Source organism: Pteronotus mesoamericanus, unplaced genomic scaffold, assembly GCF_021234165.1.
Source record: "Pteronotus mesoamericanus isolate MK-2021 breed Mesoamerican mustached bat unplaced genomic scaffold, CSHL_Meso_final contig_65, whole genome shotgun sequence".
NCBI classification, from domain to species: Eukaryota; Metazoa; Chordata; class Mammalia; order Chiroptera; family Mormoopidae; genus Pteronotus; species Pteronotus mesoamericanus.
Window position 1 is genome coordinate 11,558,670 of NW_026555228.1, and position 21,465 is coordinate 11,580,134.

Consider the following 21,465-nt stretch of genomic DNA (forward strand, 5'->3'; position numbering starts at 1 on the left):
TGGGCTTTTGAAAATAACTGCTATACCATGTGCTAGAATAAAGGCACATTAATACAACCATATATCCATGCAAAACACCAAACATCCTATTATTTGACAAAACCAGTAATACAATGGAATGTAGTGATACAGTCGGTCCCTTAGCAAAAATATTACAAACACGCATAGTAAAAGAAAACAGACACAGATACAGACTCACTGGGAAACCCAAGTATATCTCTCTGGTGAAAGCAACTATAGCAAATACGGAAATGGACTGAATTAAAGAAACAGTTGAGTGTGTATTCCAGTCCATGGATTCTCAAGCCTTTTGGATTCTCCTTAGAATTTCCCCTCCATCACCATCTTTTGGACTGAACTTTGTCATTTGCCCCTGGCTGGCTGTACCACTTCTGCCCATAGGCGACTGGAGGAATCTTAACAAATTTCATAGTGCTAATTCCTCCAAAGGAGTCAAAAGATTGAATTTAAGAATGAACTGTTTCCAAATTTACATGAGTCCGAGTTGCCTTGCATCGTATTAGTAAGTTTACCAAAGTTTACTCTAGAGAAAGGGAAGAAGCAAGTGTTCTGGGTTTTTGCAGACTGGTTGTGAAAGTTGGACGCCTACCATTTTGTTAAATCTGACCAAACATGGAAACAACAGAAAAAGATGTGAAAGTTTGGCCACAGTTGTTGTAAAATAATCATTTGTAAGTGCCCCAATAAATAAAAACTCCAGAAATTCCAAATAACATAAAACTTCGGAAGGAAATGTTTTCAAATATTTGCTATATGAGAATTTTCCTGAAACATACACTTATGGGTATGGAACTTAAAATTAATGAGGCTGCGTAACTTCATTAAAAATAATGAAAGCATACAAAGAACATAGGGGAAAAATTTTATTTGGTATTGTTAGACCAAGGGAATCTGATTTAAGTCTCTCTTTTGTCTGACTTTCTTTTTTCAGCACATGCTACAACCATAAAAAGAGGGAACATCCTGCTTTTATTCCTTAGTAGCAGGGAGGGCTAAGAGGACACAGGGATGAAACTTGCAGGGAGCTGGGCAGGGCTTTTCATCGGTGACCGCATTCTAATTGAGACTTTTTTGTAATAACTGTGCTGACCTCAAAACTGTTCTAGTTACGCTGCAAAGGCAAGAGAATGGACCGAACGAAATTCCTAACACAGAAGGAAAATGAAAACCGAAACTCGAATAATGGAACCCATCCCAGTTCTGGTATTAAATATGGAAACTTCAAGTAGCACGTTGGTCGTGCTAACGGTGTCGTGTAGTGTTTTGGACTTTGGCTAGCGAGAAGTGCTCATAATATAGGTAATGCTGAACCCGGTCACCCCTTTGAGTTTCACAAGGTGCAGATTCCATTCCCTCAACAAATGTTTCTTGCGTGCTTACCACGTGCCAGGTAGTGTTCTAGCTCTGGAGGTTTGCTGTGAAAAATAAGTAAAATAAAAATTCCTTTTGTTACGGAGGTTTCATTCTAGTCGGGGAAAGACAGACAATGCTTTAGAGAGTAAGACAAATGTAGAGTATCATTGATGGTAGTATTATGGTGAAACATAAAGCAAGAAAAGACGAGAGGATACCACTTCTCTCCTTTAAAAAGCACCAGGGAGGCCCTTAGTGAGAAGTGACATTTGAGTAAAATATCTGAAGTTAACTATGCAGATAGCAGTGGAAAGAAAGTTCCAGGTAGGGTAGGAGTGGGGACAAAGGGAAATTATTAATTTTTCCCTGTATTCCCATATAGTGTGCACATGCTATACCTGAATATATATATGTATTTGTTTCCTTAGGTCTAAGCTCTGGGCTAATGGGCTAATTTTGTTTTCATCTCTATATTTGTGTATACTGAAACTCCTAATTAATGTCATTGTGTGGTAAATAAAATGGAAACTGAAGCACAGACACATTGAGGCATTTAACCTTTCCTGGAAAGCTGTAGCTGTAGTTAGGATATAACTTTATGGCTATAAAGGTCAAATAGTTGAACCTGCCTGGGTTAATTGCTCACTGAATGTGATCAGTTCTGTGGACATTGTGTCCCTAAAGCAAACGTTCTATGTTTTTAATGGTCAGCATTTTGCTAAAACTCCAGCCAGGTTAATCAATATTCACTGATAAGAGAGTTAGGAGAAACTCTTGTAAAAGTGAAAGTTTAACTCAACTAGAAAATCAAAAGCAGGCCTCAGTGGTTTTCCTGGGTACAGATTGGAAAAAGAGAAATTTTTGCTAACAAATAATGAGGTTATCACAACATATAGATACTAATACTTTCTTTTGTCAAAAGTTTAGTGTTTGGGATTTTATAATCATCTGTATTTTTGCTTGAAATAGAAATGAAACTTGAAGGTGTTAACAAATGCAAGAACAAAATACTACTACGTAAACTTAGTTATAAACTGTTTTTTGAGAACATTTAGAATTTTCTGTAATATGCACATTTATTTCTAAAAGAGTTAATTTTAATGACACAAATCGATTACCTTTGACTAATCAAATGTAAAAACATTACATTTATGCCCAAAGCTCCTTTAGCCACCCATTACCCCAAATCTCAATTATCTCCGAGAGGTAACCACTCTGATCACTTTACAGACCTTTAGTGTACATTTACATACATACAGGGTGGGGCAAAACTAGGTTTACAGTTATACATGTGGCAAATAATACAATAATTAATAAATAATACAATAATAAACTCTGTGTTTCTCATACTCCCAACTGTAAACTGACTTTTGACCCACCAGTATCCTCACACTGACAGGATATTTATTTAAAAATATAAATGGTATTTATATATCTGTATCTGTGCCTTGCTTTTTTCCAACAATAGGTCTTGGATTTTTTCATGCTAGACTAGTAAGGCCTGCCTTTTTCTTTTCATTCATTGCATCACAGTCCATAATGTGGTTATACATAATTGTCACTTCCCTCCTGATGGATATTTGGTTCGTTGCACGCTTTTCTTAATTACAGCAACACAGCAATCTGCGGGTTAACCCATGACTCCACGGTGCACATGAGCCAGTGAGTGGGCAGTGGGTTTTGAAGTGTGGTCCCTGGAGCAGCAGCAGCAGCATCAGCATCACAGGCAGGCTTGGTAGAGATGCAGATTCTTCGCCCCCTCCTCAGGACCAACTGACTCAGAAACTCATAGCCCGGGGCCTGGTAATCTGCATTTCAATAAGCCCCTCAGGTGATTCCGATGCACGGTAAAGCATATGCTACACTATGCTTTAAAAAAACTCACTAGTGGAACACATGTGTACATATGCACATAGATACATGATAAATATATGTGTATACATACACAGTTCTGCTATAATGTGACATGTGTGTTCCTAAACATCACTGTGCTATGCAAAATTGTACCATAAAAGCCACACAGCTTATGGGAAAAAGGGGTTGGGGACACAATAATCAGAAACTTGATCAACAACACAGAACAAAATTTAGGTGCCTAATAAAAACAATAGCACAGTTTTTGCCCATGTTAAATCGGTAAATATATAAATGCTAAGTAAATATGGTGCTTTTTCTAGAGAGAACTGGTTTGTTTGTGGAAGTGGGCGCTGGAGGACTTGGAGCTTGTGAGTTATTGTGCAGTGGAGGAAGGAGACTTACCTGAAATTGGAAGGAAAGTTCTAACATCAGATGTGTGGATGGGTGTGGATTCTAACATACGCAGTGAATGGAGGTCGCCGGTCCATGTTGGGATGTCTGTGTTTGCTGTATTCCTACATGGCTCAGCTCATTTGGGTGCAGTTTGCTGCCTTCATCTAGCATTTCTTGTGAAGGAAATGGCTCATAAGCAAACATGAAATTGGAGTTAATGCCCCAGTTTTCCCCTAATATATCAGTCATTTTGGAACAAATTTGCCTTTTCAGTACAAGTGTTATAAGCAGAACTGTCTTATCTACATACGTTTACACATATTACACATAAATGGACCCTATACACCACTGAATGCTGTTTTTTCACTTATCTCCCTTCTTCATTTAATAACATCTTCTTGTGCTTTCTCTAGAGCCGCACTTACTAAGTTTTTAAATGGTATTTAAAGCATTAAGAGATGACTAAATTGCTCTCTCCAAAATGCTTGCAATGATTTATACTCCCACCAACACGCTTCCTACACCCTGGACAGTATTAGCTGTTATGAAATTTATTAATTTTTGCTAGCCCAACAATTAAATTTCTCTTCTCCTTCCCTCTCATAGCTCTTATATTCGTGTGTATATATATATATGGGTGTGTACACACACATTTACACTGGGAGGAATGCCTCCCATAAATACACCGATAGAAAAAGGAGCTGCTTCAAAAGTGAAACAGGTGGTGAGGCAGAGCTGAAATGGGGAAGAAGGGAAATGAAATAGATAAGCGAGAAAACCAAGGAAGCTTATTAAAAGAAGAGAGAAAAAGAATCCCCCCATTCCATTTATTTATTTATTTATTTATGTTGCTTCTACCTTTGCTAAACACAACTTAATCCACTTCATGAGATAAGATATCGAGTTGGCCCTGTTGGGATTCAATCTATCACTCTTGCCAGTTGACATCTCCAAAAATGCAGCTTAAACTGTTAATCCATTCACTTCAGCGAAACAGTCGTAAGGCCATCAGATTCTTCTGTTGATCCGTGCTGGGTTCCATGGCCCCGACAGGCCGAAAGATACAACTGATCCCGAAACGTGAGGCCTGCCGCCTGTGAGTGAGGGGCCCCAACAGCAAAGGCGCCGGAAGTGGAGGCTCCTGCAGGTGTCAGATGTTTTCCTGTAAAGAGATTGGCAGCGGACAGAAATGCTTCCAGCTGGGCACATTATCAAGCAGGAAAGCCAGAATGATTGAGTAATTAAATCACATTGGTTTATGATCATTATTCTTATTAGGAAGTAGCACCTTTTTGATGATATATTGTGTGAGATGGAATTTTCATATGAGCACTGTGGTTTGCATATGCATATAATACATGTGCATACACACATATTTTGCCATGTAGAATGCATTCCGTGTATAATGTGTACCCACATTTTTGTATGCATTATACACAGAATTATTATACCCACTCTTATACCCATGGTATGTAATCATTATACCCATGTATAATGAGCATCCTTATTTTTCTTTCAAAAATGTGGGCAAAAAAGTATGCATTATACAAAGCAAAATACGGGCATATATATCAAAATCAGAATGAGTTACTAAAAGTAATTGCCAACAAGAGGATGGAATATTGATATAAAGATGCAAAAGATATTAAAGGAAATGGAGAGATTAAGAAGATGAATATGATGTTGCCCTTCAAAGTCAGATGCGTTTTCCTTTATGTGAGAGCAAGCAGGGAGAGAACTACTCTCTGGAATCATTTCTGTTTTGCAATTAGATTTTTGCATCTTGAAACCTCAGACTATGGCATTATTAAGAGAATGTAAAGAATATATTGTATATACAAATCACATAGAATTCACATTTCATTTCTAAATTAAGAACTTGCTTTCCTATCCTCATTTCTTAAAGTAGCCTGCCACGGAGGATAGGTAGAAAGAATGTTGATAAAGCATTTTGACTAATAAAAAGAACGTTCAGTCTCAAGGGGCTTTGCATAGTGGCTCTGGCAAGGACATTGGGGAAGGCGTGTCTCTTTTTCTCTGTTTTTGTTTCTATTCTTGAGATGACTTGCAAGTGCAGCTCCAAGGATCCGCTCTGGGTGCTAAACTTAGTAGTGAGCTGCAATGGCAAAGCAAAACATTTCTCCCACTCATCTGTCCCCGGGGCCAGCTGCGTGATTTGCAGGGCCCCATGTAAAATAAAAATAGGCGGGCTCCTTGTTCAGAAGGCAGGAAAAAGTGCTATTAAAGGTGCTGAAATATAAAGCTTTATCCTGCCTTCTGTGGCCTCTTGTTCTCTAGACTTGTCATTTTTAAAAATTGGCTATTTAATGCTGTTAGCAAAATTAAAATTTTAAATCTTTAGCATAATTTTACTATTTATTTTTTACAATGCCAGTTTTAAATGCAAATATCAGAGCTTTCAACTCGTATGTGGAATCCCTGAAATTATACAGTTTGTATTTTGTAGCTTGTACGTGCATGCATTTTGTTCTTACCATAACAGTAGAAACGCTGCACAAAACTAACCCAGCTGTTTTTATTTCACTTCTTAATGCTCACACATTCCACCAGCGCTCTACCTTTGGCTTGCTGATGATTCGGGACTGCAAGGCAAAGAAACTATGGCTCTCCCTATCTTTCCCTTTTCTTCTCTGTCACCATTTTTGGGGTTATATCGTTGGCTAATATAGGGAGGTCATAGGAGTAAGAAAAGAATATGACAGGGTTCCTTAACCATTCCTGTTTCTTAGAATGCCATTGCTGCCTTTTGGTTATCAAAGCCAATCCCGGTTTCCAATGGAAAGAGCCCTTTGGGGCTGCCAGCCCCCACCTGCTCGGGCCTGGATATGACACGCTCACCCTGTGCTCGCTTTGAGTTTGGCTGAACTCCCGCACAGTGTGGGTCTGCAGGGGTTCCGTGCTCCTAGGGAGCATCATGAATGCCTTATGCGAATGGGACACCTAGGAATGGGGGGCCCGCATATTGTGCGTCCCCCTGGATGCCCCTTAACAAAAATCACATTCAGAGATAAAAGTATTAAGAGTTTCAGGACAGTGACAGCAGAGCATGAAGTCAGGTTCCAGGTCCGTCTGCATGGGAGGCCCTGGGTGATTGCACAGGTTGTGGGGCCACCTTTGTGTATTAGGTGGCCCCTTCTGTATTAGGGAAGCTGCTGGATAGCGGGGAGCCTCCTGCATGCTCTGTGTAGGAAGGAATCCGGGTCATAGCAGGCTGGTCACTGCCAGCAGTGTATCCATGCAAAAGGGTTTCCTTGAAATTGAGGTAATGTACTTATTTCAAATTCAGTGGAGTTAATATCATCTTAGGGACAGTTGGATCTCTTAGAGGGCCCTGACTCCATGAATACCTTTCATATGGGCCGTTGAAACTTCAAGGCTGACGCTGGAACCAGGTACTTAATATCATCAAATCAATCTCTGTATCCCTTACAATTTTGTTTCTTTGTCTTTCTCCCAGGGTTTCCAGCAGGAGAGCTCCAGAAGCCTTTCTTTTGGGGAACAGAATATCCTCGGTAAGTAAATGAGTAAAGAAACCAGTCATCAACAAATATGGAAGAACATGCTGCTTCGGCAGAGTGTAGAAGTAAAAATCAACAACAACAAAAACAATCCGAAGCCAGTAGTTGCTCAGCAAAAAGACAGCATAGAACCTGGCATGGGCTGGCTCTACTCTCACCATTTTAGGGATTTGTTTTCTGATTCTTGTTACCAGGGTATATGACAGACAGAAAAGCCAACTAGTACAGAGGTAGCTTTTGTTTTTATGCATTTATTCGCTTATGCATTGACTCAAACTGCAAATATTTGGACTTTGAAGGATTGTTGGGATTTGAGTTGATGGTGATGGCTCTAAAACCATTCCAGGTAGAAGAAACAATGTGAGCAAAGGAAAGAAATGTGCTTATAGAACAGCAAAGAGTCTAGTTTGGCTAGTCCAAGTGGTATATGAAGGGAAACAGTAGAAAAGAAGTCTAGAAAAGAAGGTTGATGTTTGATATTGGAGGACTCTGAATGCCAGGTAAGGAGCCTGGACATTAATAGACGATAGAAAATACTGAAGTTTTTTGCCCTAGCTGGTGTGGCTCAGTGGATTGAACGCTGACCTGCAAAGCAAAGGGTTGCCGGTTCGATTCCCAGTGTAGCGCACATGCCTGGGTTGCAAGTCAGGTCCCCAGCAGGGGGTGCACAAGATGCAACCACACATCGATGTTTCTTTCCCTGTCCTTTTCTCTCCCTTCTCCTCTCTAAAAATAAATAAATAAAAGATATTTTTTAAAAATGGAAAAAAAGTATTGAAGTTTTTGAGCAAGGTAATCAGATTTGTCTTTAGAAACATAAGCTGGGTAGCTATACAGTAGTTCCAAAATTGACAGTGTCGGGAGTTAGAGATATTAGTTTAAAGGCCATTAATAGCAACAGATTGTAGACTTGTGTAATTCAGAATTTATATAGTGGCAATTCTGATAATATTCGTTGTCAATAATATCACCACTTTTATTATGTACCTTTGCCTGCTCTGGTGACTTAATGGACAGAACATTGTCTTGATTTGAGAAGTTTAGTGTCATATTTTGGCTTGGATACATGACAATTTGAATATGGTTAAATACAGTGGCAATATTTTGATTTGGACTTCTCCAGAAGCAGACCCTATAACAAGGATTCAAGAGCAAATAGTTCTTTTGGGAGGAGACACCAGGAGACACCAGCAGGGGAGTGGAGAAGTGACACGAGGGAAGAAAGCCAATAAATTGTGTCATAGGAGTTTTCTCTGGCTGCCATAATGAATTATGACAAACTTAGTGGGTTAAAACAGTGTCAGCTTATTAGTTTATAGTTCTGTAGGTCGGAAGTCCAACCTGGGTCTCACTGGGCTAAGCAGGGCCTCAGTCCTTTCTGGAAGCTCTGGGGAAGAATCTATTTCCTTGACTTTTCTAGCTTCTAGAGGTGGTACACGGTCCTTGGCTCATGGCCCTTTTCCTCCATCTTCCAAATTCGCAAAGTCACATTTCTTTGACCATTCATCCATAGTCACCTCTTCTTCTGACTCTCCTCTTTTGGCTTCGCCTTCACATTCAAGGACTGTGGTGATTACATTGCGTATACCCAGGTAATCCAGGGTAGTCTCCCTATTTTAAGCTCAGCTGATTAACCTCAATTCCCCTTTGCCAGGTAATAACATATTCATGGGTTCCGGGGCTTAGCACGTGGACATTTTTGGGGGGCTATTATTCTGCCTATGGCGCATCTGTTACAAAGCCAGCTATCACTGTGGGAAGTTGGGGCTCAGTCCTGCTGCGGAGGCGTAGAACATGCTTCCATGTGATTGCATCTCGGGGGCAAGGGAGCTGGGGCTCCCTTCATTTATCGTGCAGCTCACCTTCTGTCATCGAGTGGAGGCTCCCACCAGGTGTAACACCTCTCTGACATTACCCAGCCTAGGCAAGGGGGCTCTGGTGGCTGGAGAAAGTCCTCAAGCAACTGAGATGGTCTGTGACTTCTGATGGTCCAACTTACAATTTTTCGTCTTTACAATGGTGTTAAGCTGATACGTATTCAGTGGAAAATGCACAGGAGATTTTGACGTTTTCTTGAGCTAGCGACATGCCGTGTGGTGCTCTCCCATGATGCTGGGCGGCAGCAGTGCGCTGCAGCTCCCAGTCGGCCGTGTGATCACGGGGCTGCACAAAGCATGCTCCCCAGTGTGTTCATCGTGTGAGATGATTTTGCCCAACTGCAGGCTAATGTAAGTGTTCTGAGCATGGTCAAGGTAGGCTAAGCTGAGCTATGATGTCTATATGTTAGGTGTGTTAAATGCATTTTCAACTTACAGTATTTTCAACTTACGATGGGTTTATTGTAAATGGAGGAGCACCTGTAGTTTCAGGTGCTGGCATTCGGAAGCTGTTGGATTGGTGTGCTCAGGAATGATGAGTGCCGAGGGGACAGGAGCAGGCATCGAGAAAACCTGCTGTAGGAAAGCACCCTTGTTAGCATAAATGAACCGGAAAATGGCTTGTAGCGCCCAAACCCATTAATATCAACCCAGGCCTCAGTTGCATAGTTTTCATTAGTGTTCTGATATTTGGAATCAACTTTCCCTATTGTTAATATTAGAAATTAAGGTATATTTATATAAAATTAGAGATTTAAGCTAAATATTCTCTAAGCTCCCTTCAAACTAAAAAAGTCCTAGGATTCTTTGATTCTGCTCATCACTAGCAATTTAACTGAGCTTTTATTATTGTGGTTATATACCTGGAGATTTGGAAACAGTCTGGTTCGGTGTTGAAGTTATTGATTCAATGAATATGTTTATTGGGCCTGTAAGATGATTTTCTGATATAGAAGTCAAAATCCCAGGAACGCAGGATTAATATTAGTGTCTGTTTGTTCAGCCTTAAGCAGAGCTGTGTTTGAGACTTGAATGGGGGAGAGATTTGCGTTTTTCCCTAGGGAGTTCTGTGTTGGCACTGAAACCATTCCTCCTCTGTGAAGGTCGGTGGTGGAAATATGGAGATGCTGGCCACGTGGGAATCTTAGTTCCGTGAGATGGAGTCCCACACATGCATGCGATCTGGATGGGTGGCGCTCAGAACCAGCTAGTGCTTGTCCTTTCGCTTACACCGGTCAGCCTAGTCCTCCCCTGAGTGTTGGGCCTAATTATGGGTAAATTGGTAAGCCGAATTGTTGTCAGAGGAGGGAACTGGGATTTTAAATGGCCTAAGACAATGTATCCCAAAGTGTGTGTTCCACGAAGTAGTAATAGAGGTAAGTCACCGCCCCCGCCCCCCCCCCCGCCTTAGTTTGGAGAATCACATACTTGGCAGCATAAAAATTCCTAAGAAGTTCTCTAAGAAAGAAACTTATTTAAATGTATTTAACCAAGAGGTTCCTAAAATCCCCCTTTCTCTATGTTTTAAGAAATGCTGGTCTAGAACTCAAGACTAAAGAAAAAGTTGAAAGAACTTGAAGAATCTCACAGCTTCATATTTTTTGAAAGAAAATTAAGGCGGCAGAATGTTTTACTATATTTGGTGGGGGACGTTCAGAGGGTATTCAGCTAGAGAGTACACTAGCCCAATGGATAGAAGACAGAAGACAGAGGCTTCAGGTTAACATGAGGGAGATCTGTTTCATTTAGAACCACCCAAAGAGAGACTGGGCGACCTGAGGGGGGGCAGGGTGACCTCCTGGTTATCAAAGACGTCCAGGGAGAAGCCTTAGGACCATTTGAATGGGCTTTTGTAGAGGGGGCTTATGCCTGAGCTAAAGAGTAGAACTAAATGACCTTAAAGACGCTTCCACTGCTGAGGTTTTAATGGAATTACATTTCAGGCATAGAGTAGCCCTGAGTTCAGGTCCTTTTTGCTCCAGGCAGCAATGCAGTTATTCCCTACTGACGGCAAACCCTGTGCACGTGTTAAATCCATGGGGTGGTGAGGACAAATGAGAGACTGAGTGCGTGGGAAAATTGTCATCTTCACCCTTTTCTTTTTAGAAGGCTAGATTTCCTCTTCAGGAGATTTCTTGTCGTGGTCAGCCAGTCACATTTTAAAAGGCATAAAGGTTATTTATTTTTACAACGTGCTAATTTAAATAATGTTCATTGATAAAACAGAAGATGTGACTTTAGTATCATGAAGCATTATCATTGTAAAGCTTAGTCATATAAAATTACTCCTTTGTCTCTTGTCCAAAGGATTTCAGTTATGTGATTGAGAATTGGAACTTACAATGATTCAATCATTTTCTGAGTTCTCTATAACCCTTTGCAAATAGGAAGCTCATTGGAGCAGTCCCTCTTAAGGGACATTTATTGCAGAACAGTTGCTGTAAACCTCCATTGTTCATTTCTTAAATTCATCCTGTCAACAGCATTGACCAAGGCTTGTAGAGCTTCTAATATGATTCTCAGGGCTGAGAGGTCTGGAAAAACGAAGTGTTACAGGCTGCACAGTGATAGCTACTGCTGCAAAAATTAGCACTATGTAAAATTACAAGTTTGTCCCACACTGCTATGATAGCTCTATGATTGAAATGCATAATTTTACTCTTACTTCTTTAATGAAGGTTTGCAATGATGGAAAAACAGTAGGAAGCATTTTTTTCAAATGCAAATTACCTTGCAGGAAAGAAATAACAAAGGAAAGAATTTCCACCAAGGGGAAAAATTAAATCTTACAGCACTTCCTTGGGTATAGTTGAGACAAACAATTAGCATGTTAAGGATCATTATGTCCTGTAATAACTGTTGCTTCTAAAATTGTTGTTCCTTCCACTTATGGGTCCTACCTATTTGCTGGGTTACTTTGATGTTGCATGTCAGGAAGCAACTGTGAAATATTTTTAGCATAATTGCAAATCTCAGGAAGTATCCTCCTAAGAAGGATTTTAGGTTGTTTGTAATCCTCATCTACACATTAACTGAGTAAAATAAGTTACATATCAGTCTCTCACTTGCATGAAATGATCAAGTCAATCAATTAGTTAAATTGTTGTTACTTTCTTACTATGTACTAGGTACAGAGAATTTAGCAGCCTTCAGGTAGATAAGGGTTTGACCTTCATGGAACTTAAAGCGGAGACAGAAGATCCCAGACACATTTATTGATGTCTTCATTTATCATTAATATGCTTCTGTTTCAGTTATCTATTACTACGTAACAAAGCACCACCGAGCAACCTCTATTGTCACATGACTCTGCAATTTGGGCAAGACTCAGCTGAGACAGCTTTGTCTCTGCTCCACATGGTGTTTGTTGGCTAGGGCAGCTTAACTGGGACCAGAGGATCTAAGATGGCTTCGCTCACGTGTCTGGTGTCCCAGTTGGACTGGCTTGAATGGCTGGGGCCTAGCTAGGCCTGTCTGCCTGTCTGTTTGTCTGTCTGTCTGTCTGTCTCTCTCTCTCCCCCCCCCCCGATTGTATTTTTAGAGAGAGGGGAAGGGAGGGAGAAAGGGGGAGAAACAGGATGTGAGAGAGAAACATGGATCAGTTGCCTCTTGTACGGGCCCCGACCTGGGACCGAATCCACAACCCGGGCATGTGCAGAATCCAACTGGCAACCTTTCTCTTTGCAGGATGATGCCTAACAAACTGCGCTACACTGGTCAGGGCTGGGCCCCTCCTACTTTAAAAGAAGTCTCTCAACTTTTGGTGTCACTTGCTTGCTTCACTAGGCCTCTCCATCTCCATAGGATTAGTTCAACTTCTTTATATTGCAGTTGACTTCCAAGGGGGGAAAATTTGAAGCTACAAGGTCTGTCCCAGCCTGGGCCCAGAAGCTGCATTCAGCCCCTTCTGTTGCATTCTGTTGGTCATAGCACGTCCTGAAAGGAAAAAGGAAATCCAGATTCAAGGGAAAGGAAATATAGGGTCCAACACAAATAAAGCCCCTTTTTTATTACAAACTCTTTTATTACAAAATCATAAGCGTGTCATTCTGCAACATAACAATATCACACTCAAGCACACCATGTGACATTTTAGGTGAAATGTTCAAATTGCTGTCCAGCTTGTGCGAGACATTCACACACACCCCCCAACCACACTCAAGCAAGTCTTACTTCCGCTGGACCCTTAGGTTGCCTCTTGATGGGAGGAGGGGGCTCATGCGTGCAGGCCGTTTGGAGGTGTCCGCGGTGACCCTTGTCAGTAATCTACCACGTGCATCTTCGGAGGTGAAGAGAAATGATAAAATTGTCTTTTCCAAGTGTGGTTAAGGCTTCACAGTCTTTGCCATTCAGTTGTGAGCTTGTCTGTCACAGAAGTGGAGGAATGTGACTCCTTGTGACAGCAGAGTGATCCCTTTTAATCTCTGCTCTATTCCTTTTTTATGACTACATTTGGAAAACAATTTAACTTCTGTGTCTATAGTGATTTTTCAGCAGGTTCTCAGATAAAAAATAAATGGTATGTTTACTGACAGGATCTTTTTAAATTCTGCCACTGCTTTGGGTGTTTATAAATATAAACTACAGCTAGAGCTGATATAGAATCATAGGGACCTTAGGACTGGCAGGGACTTTAGAAACCATCTCTTTCACAGGGTAGGAGAAATAAGGCCCATACATGGTCATAATGACAATGTTAGGATTTATATTTTCTATGTCCATTTTGACGAGAAGTTTCAATTTTTTTTTACAGCTTTGTGTTTATTAGATTATTCACATGGTTACTAGAAAGCAGATTATCTTGGCTTTTCATTGAAAAAATATTAAAGGATTATGCTCTGAGATTCATGCTTATAATTTTCTCCAAATTATATATTTATGCTGTAGATCTCTGAGTTATGGTGCTATAGGAGTGATTGTTGGACACGAATTTACACATGGATTTGATAATAATGGTAAGTACTGGTTCATTGTATAAGCTGCTGCTTTTGGGATGATGTTGACTATATGGATGTTCATTGCTGCTGCTATTCTCGCATAGTGGCATCATCATAGATTGAAGATTATCCAGTGCAGTATGATTGCTGACTGAAAACTTTTCCCCATGTCTTGCAGTGTTAGCGTACAACAAATAAATCATTGTTCCCATCGGTGATAAGATAGAATGACGAAAAAATGACCTTGTAATTTCATTGAAGTTAGCTTTGCATTTAGATCAGAATTGCTGTAGCTGCGACAATAATTATAGGAATTACTGTATAGCTTCCTCCCTTTGTCATTTCTTTATTCACCGTCTTGAGACGCCTTCCCCGGAGGTGTGCGCTCTGCTCTGGGGATGGTGATATGTGCTGCCAAGTTAGAACAAGGTGAGTTAGGAGTCTGGAGCTTGGCTGACTGGTTCCTTTATACTGTTCCAAGGATTATGCAATGCTTAATCTCTGTTGTCCTCTATGCCGGCATATATTCAGATTTTTTAAAAGGCTACACCTGTCTAATAATGCATAATATAGAATATGCTGTGTACCCTGGTGACATTTAAGCAAAAGGAAAGAGCAGAATATGGCCTAAACAAAAGGAACGATCACTCTTTGAGAGTTCTCATCATTTTAAATTAACACTCCTTTTTCCTTTAACTTTGCAATATTCTTGGAAAGCCATGTGAAATCTTTAAAACCTGTCAGTTAGCAGCAAATTATGATCACATCTACAACTACACAAAGATTTACTCAAGGACTCAAGAACCCAGCTGGCCCAAGCTGATATATAGTAGAGGGACCTCTTTCTGCCGTGTCTCTGGTCTCGCCAGCATTCTTTCCTGGGTGCCTCCCCAGAGTCAGAGACCCTTTTGATTCTTCTCCTTCTGGACAATTCCTTCTGTGCTCCCACTACCCAGCCAGCCCTTAGTCATGTATCTTCTGTGCTCCCCCGCTCCCCCCGCTTACAATACAGCTACCTTGTAGTCATCTGAATCTGCAGAGCTGCACCGTCTATCATTGTGTGCTTGGTTTATCTGAGCAGATAATTTTAGCTAAGAAATAAAAGTTAGTAGTGGTCTCTTGGTTCTGGGCCTTTCTTCCTGGGGAATTTAAGTACAGTTCTCCCTCAATCTCCTGGAGACCTTCAGGATTGTGTCTCAAAGGACAAAACCTAGTGATGGCAGTTCCCCTCTGTAATCAGTACTTAGAACAGGATATTGCCCATATAAGGACATGCCCAATAACTACTGAATAATTGGTTGGTTAGTAGGTGGAGGACAGAGACTCTGTGCTCTCCCAGGAGGGTGGTAGTGGCATCCAGCATTATTGAACGGCTTTGCTTAGGGAACTTTCTTATATGCCCAACAAAGAGTTCTCAGCATAATTAAATTTAAACCATTAGTAACCTTGAGTGAGTTTAGAAGATAATTCAGATACACCCAAACATTTTTTTGAAGGGTGTAGAGTAAGTGAAAAGTGAGCCTGTAGCAAAAAAACAAAAACAAAACCCCCCAAAACAAACCCCATATGTGTATGTATAACTACTGCATTTTGCCATGTATAGTGTGCACTTTTTTGCCCAGATTTTTGAGAGAAAGATAAGGGTGTGCATTATACATGGGTATAATGATTACATACCATGGGTATAACAGCCCCATGTATTATGCGCACAGAAACGTGGGTGCACATTGTACATGGCAAAATACGGTAATCTTTTTTCTCATTATGTTTTGGAGATTTCCATTCTTGTTTCAAGTTCTCTTTTTAGAGCAACCTTCCTTGTCAAAGCAGGACAGATGGCCCTTCCATCCACACTGATGGCTGTGGAATGATTCATAACACAGGTTTTATGTGTTTCTCAGTTCCTGGCAACTTGGGAAACACGTTCCCGTCGGGCTGAGTCAAGGGCTGCGGTTGCAGAGTGTGAATGACTCACGGGGGCTGTTCCTGTGGATCATTGGGAATTTCACTGGAAGCGGTGCTCCAGCCCCCTCCACGGGCTTTCTGAATGAAGCCATTTCACGGCATAATCCAGAGAACATTTTGGGTCAGATCAGGTGAAAATAAAGAATCCAAGATTGGTTAAGAATGGTGTGTGCCATAAGTTGATGAGTCTTATTAAAATGCTCTTTGTTGCTTAGAAGGAAAGAAGTTTCTCAAGTTGCTTTCTCCTTTTCCCTCTTTTCACAATTAACCCGTGACGCTGGGGAGAAGGCGGAGTTGCTGCCCTGTTGCTGAGACTGCTTTTTCAAGGCTTGTCTAGGTGAAGCATAGGGAAGATGAAGAAATTAATTTCCATAAGTAACACAAATATCTGTTAACTTTTTTCTTGCTAGGTAGAAAATATGATAAAAATGGAAACCTGGATCCTTGGTGGTCTCTTGACTCAGAAGAAAAGTTTAAGGAAAAAACGAAGTGCATGGTAAACCAGTATAGCAACTATTACTGGAAGAAAGCTGGCTTACATGTGAGTATAGCTGCGGTGAAGAGGGCGTCTCGTGGGTCATTTTTTCTCTTTCGGACATTGGCTTGCTTTACACCATTGGCGCTCAAAGTGTGGTTCCCAGGCCAACAGCTTCAGTCTCCCCTGGGAACTTGTTAGGAATGCAGATTCTTTTTTTCCCCCTCAATTAACTCACATTTGGATAGGAAGATTGTGTCAAGGCATGCTGTGTTTTTGGGAGAAGTTGAAGTCCAAGTCTATAGTTGTCCAAGGGATATTAGGTATTAACCGAAAGAGGCATGGGTTTCCGTTACAGTCATCTGGTAGCCACAGGGGGGCAAGAGACAAATACCTTTTGGTCCTGAAGAACACATCTAGTCACCCATTGTTCTTTTTTTTCAATTTTTATTTTTAATACTGAAACAGAACAGCGGCCTTATAAAAAGTCTATCCACTTCCTTTTAGGACTAGATGAATTTATGCAGGTTTACCATATATTGCTCAAATATTTCCATGAAAAATGTCAAGGTGTGCTTCCACCCTAGCCGATACTCACAACGATCAGGGACGCAGCTGAACTGTTCTCTCAACTGGCAGAATAGCAGTGGTGTCAAGGGAGCTGTTGTGAAGAGAATCAGTAGCTTCATTTATTTTTCCCCCTAATACTTTTAAATTCAGTTTATTTAAACTGAAAACAAAACAAACAAAACCCAGTTCATTTAGTTCCCCTACCCCCACCCTCCGCCTCTGGCAACCACCAGTCTGTTCTCTTTATGAATTCAGTTTGTTTTTTTTCAGATTCCACATGTAAGTGAGATTCTGTGGTATTTGTCTTTCTCTGTCTGACTTATTTCATGTAGCATAATAGCCTCTAGGTCCATCCATGTTGTTGTAAATGTCAGGACTTCATTCTTTTTAATGGCTGAGTAGTGTTCCATTGTGTGTGCGTGCATGTGTATCTCATTTTATTTATCCATTCGTACATCATCAGTGGACACTTAGGTTGTTTCTATATCTTGGCTATTGTAAATAATGCTGCAGTGAATGTGGGGTTAAAGATATCTTTTTGAATTAGTGTTTTCATTTTCTTCGGATACATTCCTAGAAGTGGAATTGTTTTTATTTTGGGGGGAGGGTCCTTCATATCATTTTTCCATGGTAGTTACATCAATTTATATTCCCACCAAAAGCACATAAGTGTTCCCTCTTCCATACACCCTTGCCAACACTTGTTAATTCTTGTCTTTTTTATAATTGCTATTCTGACAGGCATGAGGCGATCTCTTACTGTGTTTTTGATTTGCATTTCCTTGGTAATTAATGATGTTCAGCATCTTTTCATGTACCTGTTGTCCATCTATAGGTCTTCTTTGGAAAAATGACTGCTCAGATCTTCTGTCCATTTTTCCAAATCAAATTGTTTTTTGCTATTCAGTCTTATGAGTTCTTTGCATATTTTGGATATTAGCCCCTTATCTGACATATGATTTACAATTATCTTCTCCCATTCAGGAGGTTTCCTTTTCATTTTATTTCTGGTTTCCTTTGCTGTGCAGAAGCTTTTTAGTTCAATGTAGTCCCACTTGTTCAATTTTGCTTTTGTTGCTTTTGCTTTTGGTGTCAGATTTAAAAAAAAATCATTGCCAATACCTGTGTCAAGGGACTTACTGCTTCTTTTATTCCCGGAGTTTTATGGTTTCAGGTTTTATATTCAAATCTTTAATCCATTTTGAGTTAAATTTTGTTTTCAGTGTAAGATGGTGGTCCAGTTTCATTCGTTTGAACGTGGCTGTCCAATTTTCCCACCCTTTTGAAGAGACTGTACTTTCTCCATTATATATTCATGGCTCCATTGTCATAAATCATTTGACCATATAGGCCTGGGATTATTTCCGGACTCTCGATTCTGTTCCATTGATCTACTGCTTTAGTTACTATAGATTTGTAATATAGTTGAAATCAGGGAGCATAATGCCTCCAGCTTTGATCTTCTTTTTCAAGATTGCTTTGGCTGTTTGGAGTTCGTTGTTGTTCCATACAAATTTTATGATTGTTCTATATCTGTAAGAAATACCATTGGAATTTTTATAGGGATTGCATTGAATCTGTGTTTTTGCTTTGGATAGTATGGACATTTTAGCACTATTAATTCTATTAATCCATGAACATGTAATATCCGTTAATTTCTGTCTTCAATTTCTCTCATTAATGTCTGGCAGTTTTCAATATATAGTCTTTCACCTCCCTGTTTAAATTTATTCCTAGGTATTTTATTCTTTTTGATGAAATTTTAAATCTGATTAATTTCTTAATTTCTTTATGATCCTTCATTTTTGGTTTAAAGAAATTCAACAGATTTTTTTTTTTTGTATTTCATATCCTGCAACTTTACTGAATTTGTTTACTAGTTCTGTTTTCTTTTTTTGATGGTGTTTTTAGGGTTTTCAATATATAATACCGTGTCATCTGCAAATAGTGACAGTTTTACTTCTTCCTTTGAAATTTGGATGTCTTTTCTTTTTCTTGCCTAATTGCCCTGGCTAGGATTTCCAATAATATGTTGAATATAAGTGGTGAGCGTGGACATCCTTGTCTTGTTCTCGATGTTAGAGGAAAAGCTTTCGGCTTTTTGCCACCGAGTATTTTGTTAGCTATGGATTTGTTATATATGGCCATTATTATGTTGAGGTACATTCCCACTATACCAACTTTGTTGAGAGGTTTTTTTTAAATTATCAGTTGATTTTGAATTTTATTAAATGTTTTTTGCACCTATTGAGATGATGATATTACTTTTATTCTTCATTTTGTTAATTTAGTATATCACATTTTGTGGATGTTGAACCATCTTGCATTCCAGGAATAAATACTATTGCTCATGGTGTATGAGCCTTTTAATGTATTGTTGAATTTGTTTTGCTAATACTTGGTTGAGGATTTTTTATCTAAGTTCATCAGGGATATTGGCCTGTAATTTTCTTTTTTTGTGCCACCCTTGTCTGGTTTTGGTATCAGTGTAATGCTGGGCTTGTAAAATATGTTTGGAAGAATTCCCCCCCATTTTTGGAAGAGTTTGAGAAGAATTGGTAATAATTCTTATCGACTATTTAAATAGAATTCAGTGAAGCTGTCTAGGCCTGAACTTCGTTGGGAGATTTTTGATCACTAATTCAGTGTCTTTACTAGTAATCACTCTCTTCATATTTTCTATTTCATCATGATTCAATCTTTGCAGATTGTATATTTCTAGGAATTTACCTATTTCTTCTAGGTCGTCCAATTTGTTGGCATACAATTGTTCATAATTTCTTATGATCCTTTTTCTCTCTGTGGTATCAATTGTAGCATCTCTTTTATTCCTGGTTTGATTTATTTGAGTTCTCTCTCTTCTTTCTTGCTGAGTATAAATAATGGTTTGTCAATTTTGTTTATCTTTTCAAAGAACCAGCTCTTAGTTTCATTTGTCTTTTCTATTGTCTTTTTAGTCTCTGTTTCATTTATTTTTGATTTAATCTTTATTTCTTACCTTCTACTAACTTTGTGCCTTGTTTTCTTCTTTATCTAGTTCCTTTATGTGTAAAGTTAGGTTATTAGAAATGGAAGTCCTTGAGTCATACTCCAGACTAACTGACCCAGACTCTCATGGAGGTGGGGTCCGGTAATCTGTCTTGCCACAAGCTTTCCAGTGTTTCTGATACAAGGTAAAGTTTGAGAATCACAGGCCTAACCATTAGTTTGCTTTCCTAGATTCTGATTAATGTAGAATAATGAAGAAAATCCTGCAGCAAAGATCAGAGACAAAATTTTTAAAAATCTGTACTCCATTTCATTTAAAAACATTTTCTTTCAAACTACTGCATAGGCTTGTTTTGTTTGTTCGTTTATCTCCAGCTTAGAGAATAGATTTGTTTTTAAATTTTTTTTTATTATTTATTGTATTACAGTTGTCCCATTTTCCCCCCTTTGCCCGCCTCCACCCAGTTCACAACTTTCTCCCGCAGCCAATCCTCTCTTCGTTTAAATCACTGAAATAAAGCCTCATTAATTTGAACTAATTACTCAGAATTGGTCAAGAGTTCTTATAGAATTTTGAACAAAATAAATGTACTTTTAAATTGTTTACTTACTATTATATGTACATATATAAATTCCCATAAAGGCATGAATGAAATTTTACGTGCACTGTTTATGCGTATGAAATTTTGTTCCTTGTTTTTTTGTCTTCACTGCCACCTCCACTAGCACCAGAGTCTGTACTAGTTGAGACTTGAGAAGGTAGCATGTTACGGAGCAAAGGCTCTGGTGACAGAGCCTTTCCTTATCATCACCCTTTCCTTACCTACATGTAATCCATCGCAATAATCCTGGTACACTTTTTCTCATGCTCATATAGACACACACAACACCCCCCGCTTTAGTTCACTGTTTTCCATGGCTGCCTGAAAGTCTGCAGTATGAATGTACTATAGCATATTCAGCTAATCTCTTGTTGAGGGGTTATAATTTATCTCCAGTTATTTTTCCACAACAAATGCCACCGCAGTACATACTTTTATTATGCACATATTTTTTCCCCTATAGGATAGATAGTTCCTACTGTTACCACCACATTATAATAGTTCATATTCCCACCAGTTGTGGATGAAATAGCATTTATTATTTTGTCAATTTATGAGAATTTTTTAACTATTACAGGTGTTAAAATTTTGTCTGTCATTTACATTATAGTATTTCCCTGCAAATAATATTACTCATTCATTGGACTTTGTATACAATATCTTTTGACATAAAAATTAAACATTTCTACATTAAGAAATGGTTTCTGCATTTCCATTCCAATCATTTATGTAGTCTCCTAGCTTTTCTGAGAAGGTTTTTGCTGTTTTGTTATTATACATTTAAATCTTCATGCATACGAAACTTAGTTTTCTATGGAGTTTGATACGAGCGTTCATTTTTGTTTTCTTCTAAAAGAATAGCCGATTGATTTAACATCATTGATTAAG

At 39.3% G+C, this 21,465-nt stretch overlaps 1 protein-coding gene across 1 annotated transcript in view; it reads left to right on the forward strand.

The window, feature by feature from the left end:
* The window catches only part of PHEX (phosphate regulating endopeptidase X-linked), a 161,798-nt gene that overhangs the window by 128,792 nt on the left and 11,541 nt on the right, over window positions 1-21,465 (forward strand). The window contains exons 16-18 of the mRNA XM_054581205.1: window positions 7,103-7,157; window positions 13,928-13,995; window positions 16,353-16,483. Coding sequence (XP_054437180.1) covers window positions 7,103-7,157; window positions 13,928-13,995; window positions 16,353-16,483 — 254 coding nt within the window. The remainder of the gene's footprint in view (window positions 1-7,102; window positions 7,158-13,927; window positions 13,996-16,352; window positions 16,484-21,465) is intronic.